General features: G+C 53.4%; 1 protein-coding gene across 15 annotated transcripts in view; it reads left to right on the top strand.

Moving 5' to 3' along the window:
- The window catches only part of LOC125954234 (neuroglobin-like), a 23,516-nt gene that overhangs the window by 8,929 nt on the left and 7,087 nt on the right, over positions 1-7,500 (top strand). For 2 of the 15 annotated variants that reach the window (XM_049684358.1, XM_049684352.1), the window contains 2 exons: positions 1,816-2,320; positions 2,397-6,337. In XM_049684358.1, coding sequence (XP_049540315.1) covers positions 6,135-6,337 — 203 coding nt within the window. In that variant the 5' untranslated portion in view covers positions 1,816-2,320; positions 2,397-6,134. Of the gene's footprint in view, positions 420-1,524; positions 2,326-2,396; positions 6,338-7,500 lie in introns of those variants that run through there. The other 13 variants (XM_049684365.1, XM_049684363.1, XM_049684353.1 and 10 more) reach the window with 12 other exon arrangements.

Raw genomic sequence — 7,500 nt, 5'->3', positions numbered from 1 at the left:
CGAGAGAAGCCGGAGGATAAAGGAAAGGCATAAAAGAGACGAACCTTCGGCCAGAAAGCGGAAGGAGCGGGGCCAGGTGTAATCGCATCAGCCGCCAAGCGCGCATCAGCAAACGAACGAACGAACGGCGCAAACCATCGCCGACGCTGGTGTTGGTGCAATCGTTGAACCCGCGCCCGTATGTGTGTGGGTGTGTGTGTGTGAAGTAGTGTGTGGGAAAGGGTTGATCTTGTGTTCTTGATCTCCTGTGTTTTTTTTTCTTCGCTCGCTTGTTTATGCTACAGCATATCGATCGCGGCATGAATGAAGAAACGGTAACCACGGCACGATCCGGTATGGATCGAGGCGATCTGGGATGCGGAATGATCCGGACGGGAATGAGACTGCGACAGCGTCCGCTACGAGAGAGCACATAAAGGGTGAGTGGAGTGAAGCACGCTTTTGCACAACGACGACGACGAATCTAGTAACAGGTGTAGCAGTTCCGTTCCGTTTTCCCCGTTCATTCGTTGAACTCGCGTGGACTGTTACGATCAACGATCACCACTACGTCATCGGTTGGTTTCACATGCTGGTGTGATCCCCATCCTTCTCAAACCCAGGGTTGGGCGTTCTACAGAATAAGGCCTATAGGTAAACGCATAGGCAGCGTATGTAACACATGCACTCACTCACAACAGGGAATGCTGGAATGTGGGCCCCAGCGATCTGGCGAACGATCGATCAGAACACGATCAACGGACGTCACTTTCAGTGCTAGCTTTGCAACACCCACTAGACTTGATCCTTGACTTTAACTACACTAGACACAGCAGCACGCGATCTATTGGCTAAACCTAGAGACAACGATCGCGATCACCATGATGGCTTCTCAAACTACGGCGATCACGATGACGACGACGACGACGACGGTACCGCGATCGTACCCTGAACACGGTCGGACCTTCTCTGTATCTTCGGTATCTTGGTCTTCGGCGGTAGACTCTCGTGGATCAATTGCGTGGCGATCTCGTCGCTCTCTTCAAGAGGCTCTCCGTTTTGGGTCTCCGTTCGGGAGCCGGTTTTCCCGCATCATCCAAGCGCCCAGCGCTCAACCATAACCTCAAAATAAAGAAAAAAAGAACCTCGTCGGATCCGCGCGCCATCACGAGCGCAGATCGCCGACCAAGAGAGCGAGAGCGAGCAACCGAACCTTCGTTGCTTCGTGGTGGTGTGGCGCGCTCGGTACGCAAGGATCCTGTTTTTGTCCGGAGATCATATGAGCGAGCACGGCCACGGTATGATGAATAAGGTGTGTGTGTGTTACGGGGGGGTTGGTTGGTGCCGTTAGCTCCGAAGCCAGTCCCCGACCGCCACCGATTACCGTTCGTCAGCTCAATGCACACGCACACCCCCCCCTCTTCTCGTTCTCTCCTCTGCGCATATTTCGACCTAATTATGCTTCAATCCAAAAACGGTGGGTTGCTGGGTAGGGGAAGTGATAAAGGGTGCCTGAGGGAACTGAGGTGGGTGGGGATTTACGCTTTATCTACTTTATCGGAAAACACCGCAAGCAGCACACATGAGCAGCACAGGGTGACGCGACGCGACGAGACGCTCGATACTCGGGATTCGGACTCTGGGCAGGTTCTCCGATAAACACCTCGTCGCCGCCTCGATAGTGCTCGGGACCAAACGGGAAACCAAAACCGAAAAACCGGGCCACAATCCGAGATCAATTTGTACGGTGGTTTCCAGTTTTACGTAATTCGCTTTGATTGTTTTCTCGCTTCGCGCTCGGTCCCGCGTTTGATCTACTCTCTTTTTTCTTTCCAGCATCTCTAATTGGAGGCCGCCCCAAACGACGTGGTTGTGGATTGTGTTACCAATTGTGTTTAGCATCCCCCTCTCCCATTGCCCTTCCACGCTACCGCGCCTCTTTTACGAGGCCGCTCGCATGCCGTTAAGCTTGTTAAGACCCCTCCTGAGCGGGGTGTTCCACATTACTAGCACCCTTAACCCGGCTGTTGGGAGTAGCTGCCGTGGGCTGGTTGAATGTGGACTGGCTAGGCGGGTACAATAAGAAAGATTTATCGCATTCCTCTTCTTCGCTCCGTTCATTCACTGGCGCCACCGGCAGGAGAGAGCATCCCCAAGGATACTTCCGTTCAATCCTTGCGTATCTTTCTCTCTCTCTCACACACTTGAATGGGAGTAAAGCCTGCATGTCTGCCTGCCTGTCTCCCTGCCGCCAAACCGGGTATGGCATGTTGTGATTTCAAGGATTTCCCAACGATAGCTCAACTCAGGCTCATGCTGGCTTTTGTTTGCAGCTTCTCAAGTGAAGTAATCCTCCAGGGCGCTCGCTCTCTCTCTCTTTCTCTTCTTAATTCTTATCCTTCTTCTACACTCCATAGGGTCCTGGAGACGTTTTCGTGAAAACCAAAGACAACAACATACAACCCCCTCCTTCAGCGATGGAGTGTGTCCAGAAGAGAAGCTTTAAAAATCAATAGTCCGACACTCCGAAGCCGAAGCGAGCCGCACAACGATGATGATGATGATGATGGTGCGAGAGCTTCTTGGCCTCAGGTGTGCGCTCGATGGCGTGTATAGGAAACATATGCCCCCTCCCAAAACCAATCCCTCACACCATTCCGAGGGTTGTTGCGGGCTCTCCCCCCGAGGCGTCGTCGCTCTCGACAGCCAATGTTGGTTCGCTGGCCGCACACTTGGATGCGAGTTTTCATTCGGAAAATTCCTATCCCCACAGAGAGACCGCTGTAGCGAGAGAGAGAGAGAGAAAGAGAAAAAGAGAGAAAATCAAAGGGAGCAAAAGAGAGAGAGAGAGTGCGAGCGCATGTTTGTGTGTGTGTGTTTGTGTGCGAACATGCGCCTTCGGTGCTTGTGACCTAGGATTTTCCGAAAACATCATTGAACACAACGTCGAGCCGGGCATGCTTGCCTTCTTCTCCCTGATATCTCTCTCTCTCTCTCTCTCTCTCTGTGCTCGCAACACAAACACACGCATCGCTACGGGCACACAAGCATCAGCTTCCACCTGCCTCCCGCTCCATGAATTTGGGGGGGGCTCGCGTGTGGGCGGCCGATGGTGCGCGAGTGAGAAACCGATATCCTAGCCGTGGCCGCCGAAGGCGCCACCAGCCAGCAGCAAGCGAGCAAGCACGCAGCCCGCATTTCGACTTCGGTGCGCTGTGAGGTACGGACGACGGACACGGTCCTCTGTTGCTCCAGCTTTTGCTATATACTACTGCTGTTGCTGCTGCTGCTGCTGCTGCTACTGCTGCTACTACTACTGTTCTTGCTGCTGCTGCTGCTGTTGTGTTGCTGCGAGTTCTTCCCCCCGGGGGTGTCCGCGAGCAGTGGAGTAGTGTGTACCTTTGGCAGGACCTTCTGCACGAGCACTATACCTTGCCCTTGTGCTGCGTGCCACTTTTTACACGGTAGTTTGTGCCGTTTGTTTTTGGAGGCCGACCCGCTTTTCTCGTTCACCCCCTCGTCACGGGCCTCGTCATATAGCTGCAGAACTATTTGGCACACACGAAACAAAAAAAAAAAGTGTGCTAGTGTGTGCTGCCGTTGCGTGAAAGCGAAAGTCCGAACTCGGGAGTCCTTTTTGTTCGGAACGAAGGTGTAGGAAAAACCGGACTTTGAACTCGGGCCCCAGGACTCTGTTTCGCAGGTCGGTTCGCCGCGAGTGCACGCAATGTGGTAATCCCAAGCCTGCCTTGGTGGGGACCCTGGTGCTCGTCAAAAAGTGAGGTTATGGTGTGGTTTATACCCAAAAAGTTCCAATATTCAATCCCTTGGATATTGAGTGTACAGAAATTCAGAGATCCAGAGAGAGAAAGAGAAAAAGAGAAAAGAAGAGAGAGAGAGAGAGAGAGAGAGAGAGAGAGGCACAATAGCCCACAGCTATGCTTCGATCTGCAAAACAGGATTTTGTTCCTATCCTTCCGAGCATCCAGCAAGCCCTTGCCCCACCAGCAGCGCCAGCCAGCGCGGTCCTCGAGTGTCCTAGATAAAATAAGCTACCTTTTTTTTAGGGAGGAAGGATTCGAGATACACTTGGTGCATGTAGCTGTGTTGTGTGTGTGTGTGTGTCCATTGGAGGGGTTTTTTTTATTGTTGTTGCATGTGCGTCCCGAAGGTGGACTCAGAGGCAATCAGATAAAGGTGGGCTAAGTGTATTACATCAAAACTCGAGCACATCGTCGCCGTCGTCGTCGTCGTCGGGGTTATCATCATAGTCAGCTCGAGTGGGCAACCGCCGCGCTTAGTTACAGCCGTGACGTGAAGTGTGCGAGTCTGTGTGTGTGTGTGTGTATGTGTGTGTGCGCGCGCTAGTAGAGTGGCTATACTCCAGGAGTGCGCGCTCGGTATCCCTGGCGACACCGAGGTGGCAGAAGCCCGCCCGCCTCCTCGCCTCGCGTCTTTATCTAGGTTCTTTCTTCTCTCCTTCCAGGTTACACAGCGTATAGAGTAGGCTGCACCTAATTTGTGATATCCCCAGTAACCAGTGGGCTTAGTGTTCGGGGTTCCGGTCTTTGGGGTGAGGTCGAAGAAACCAGAGCGCAAGAGAGGACAGGTGGAAAAGTCCAATCATCGATTTGGTGGAATTCGTGGAAAACCCGCTGGGTTCCGGTCCTGCGGGAGGTTCCGGTGTTCGCGACCGGTGGGGTGGGAGTAGGTAGGAAGCTTGATCATAGTGTATGCTCCACTGGCGTGGTGGAAGCGCATGGTGTGGCGTTAGTGATGTAGAGAAACGTTCATTCTTGACGGCACACGATTCCCCAGCATACTGTGTGTGATCGCCCACATCGTCGTGCCGTGATTGTGCTGCGAACGTGCGTACTAGCGCCCCTGTGTGTGTGTGTGTGTGTCTGTGTGTTTCTGTGTATGTGCGGAACGAAGGAAAGAGAAGGCAGCAAAGCACACCACCCACAGCAGGATACTAGCGCACGAACGGCCGTAAATACCTTGGCTTGGTTCCACTGTGTTTTCTTTTTCTGCAGATCCAGCACATTTTCCCAGCACCGAGAGCGATGGCACAACGGGTGCTACCACTACCGTGTGTCCTTGCTCGCGTGAATGTGTGTATGTCGGCTGCTGCTGCTGCTACTGCTGCTGGTGCTGTGTAGTGTGATGAGCTCTGAGCACGAGCCTAACCGGATGCTGCTGGGCTAGCTGCTGCTGCTGCTGCTGCTGTGATGTGATTGAGTGTTGCAGGATCTGACCCGGAGTAAAGCCACGAATTGGTGCATCCCTTCAGAACGGGTCCGAGATCCGGGTGCATCGGCAAAGGGAAAACCGTGGAAAACAGTGGAAAACGTGGTACACTGCACAGCGAGAAGGAGCACAGCGTGTCGGCAACAGCCTGTTCATTCTGCTCTCGTGGTCCATGCTACAGGAGACCAAAGGCCCTGCAGGAACGGTTCCGCGAGTGAGGGTGGCTGGAGAGGCTGGAAGGAAAACAAAACAAAAAAAAAAGAAACGAGGATTAACAAGGATTCGCGGGGTGTACCCTCCTTTGGTGTCCCGCTTTGGTGTTGGGTGTCCTGACCGCTATATTGCATCGTTTTTTTTTATGCAATCGTTTGTTCTGTGGCACTGTTTGTACTGAGACCGGTGTAAAATGGTTCCGGAAAAATAGCATCTCCATCAGACCAGAGGTCCGAGGTCCGAGAGTATCCGAGCAAAACGAGCAAACCGAGCAACCGAGGCAGGCAGTACACCACCTCCGTGACACATCGTCTGCGGGAGCCATTTTGCCCGGGAAAGTCACGACGGACGGTCCAGCGAAAGCCATCATGGCAGGCCATGATTGCTTGGTGTGCTTATGCTGAGTAGGGTAGTTGCCCAGGCACCCCGAAGGCTACTACGCTTGCTGCTGTTGCTGTTGCTGTGTGTCTGTGTGCATATGTGTGTGTGAGTGAACGTTTGTGTTTGTTCGAAAAAGCCTGAAGGAGCACGGCTCTGGAAGTTCCACGTTTGATCCCTGGATGCTGCCGAAGCAGCCGAAAGCAGCCCGGATAAACACGGAAGGAAGGAAATAAAAATAAAAGGTCCAGCACAAAACGCGGTGAAAAGCGCCACGGAGCGAACGCGAAAAGTAGAAATAAAACGGCGGAAACATGGGTTGTGAATTAACGAAGCTGGCGAGCGGTAGCAATGGTAACAATTCGAAGAGCAACAACGTGCCCAGCCTGGACGCGTGTGGACCACCACCGACCGATTCCCGGTTGCCACTCACCGCCAAGCAGAAGTACACGATGGTGGCGTCCTGGAAGGGCATCAGCCGGGCGATGGAGACGACCGGCATCACCATGTTTATCAAGTGAGTTCCAATAAGTCCTGCAAATAGAATATTTCCTCCTGTTTCTACCATATAGTGGCCCTGTCCACGTGTATTATGCACACACACATACACACACACACTGCGACTTGACATTCTTCCCGGACAAGCAAACAAGAAGAAGAGGGCAGGGCTGGTAATCCAGCTGGCTAGCGCCATGTCCGGTATGCGCAAATGTGTCTTCTCGGGCTAGCAGCCCACCCCCCTTGTTTGTTGCCCACCTAGTTCCCCATTACATAGTCATTTCCAGTTTGCCATATTCCGGCGCTGAGCAAATAGCCGTACGGCAGCCACACATGGGAGGTCCTTGGTCCTTGGCGGAGCTACCTCTCTGGCAGCTCCCCCCTCTTCTCGCTGCCTCTGTCCCGGGGCAAATGTTTTATTTCATCGAGGTTTTATGTTTCCGCTTCGGCGGATCTGACTCCCCGTGTAATACTGCTAATGAAAGCAGGAGGTAGTAGTGTAGTAGTGCTGTGTGGACCACTAGTACTAGTACCCCCGCACAAATAGAGAGTGGGTGTAGGCAAAAACACACACTGGAACCGGTGCGGTACCGGTAAAGAATGGGCGTCCATGGCGTGTACGCCTGATCGGTTACTTGACTCCGGCTCCGCCCCGTTGCTGTCCCATAAATCAAGCAATAGTGTCCCAAGCCCAGGGACACGGTTCGTCCATTCGATGGTGGTTTGAAAAATTAGCATCTAATCAATAAACTGAGCTGACAGGCAGCCGGAGGAACCTAGTAGTATGCCGTATGCCTCACCGTTTGGCACGTCGGCACCCTGCTCCCTGGTCGTCGTTGATGCCCGGCTACCGGGCGCATCTTTTATCGTCTCTTGGGGCGGGGGATCCAACCGGGGCCGCCCGCCCATACGCCGGGATCGGCCGGGTGCCATAAACAAAATTGATTTACTATAATTTTTGGCCCACCAACGGGCCCCGAGGAGTCACCGGTTGGAGATGGCATTACCCTTAGGAGTCAACCCGGACCCGGACCCGGACCCGGCCTGGTGCTTGGTTTGCAGAATGATGTGTGTCTCCCTGTAGGGGCACAGCGCGAGGGCAGTTTGTTGAAAGAACGGTTCGATGTTGTTAACCGCGTTCGGTTAACGTCTGGTGACGCGATGGGTTGGAGAAGAAGGTTG

The sequence above is a fragment of the Anopheles darlingi genome, chromosome 3 (assembly GCF_943734745.1).
Source record: "Anopheles darlingi chromosome 3, idAnoDarlMG_H_01, whole genome shotgun sequence".
NCBI lineage: Eukaryota > Metazoa > Arthropoda > Insecta > Diptera > Culicidae > Anopheles > Anopheles darlingi.
Note: the sequence above shows the minus strand (reverse complement) of the source record. Positions and strands in the feature narration are given on the sequence as shown.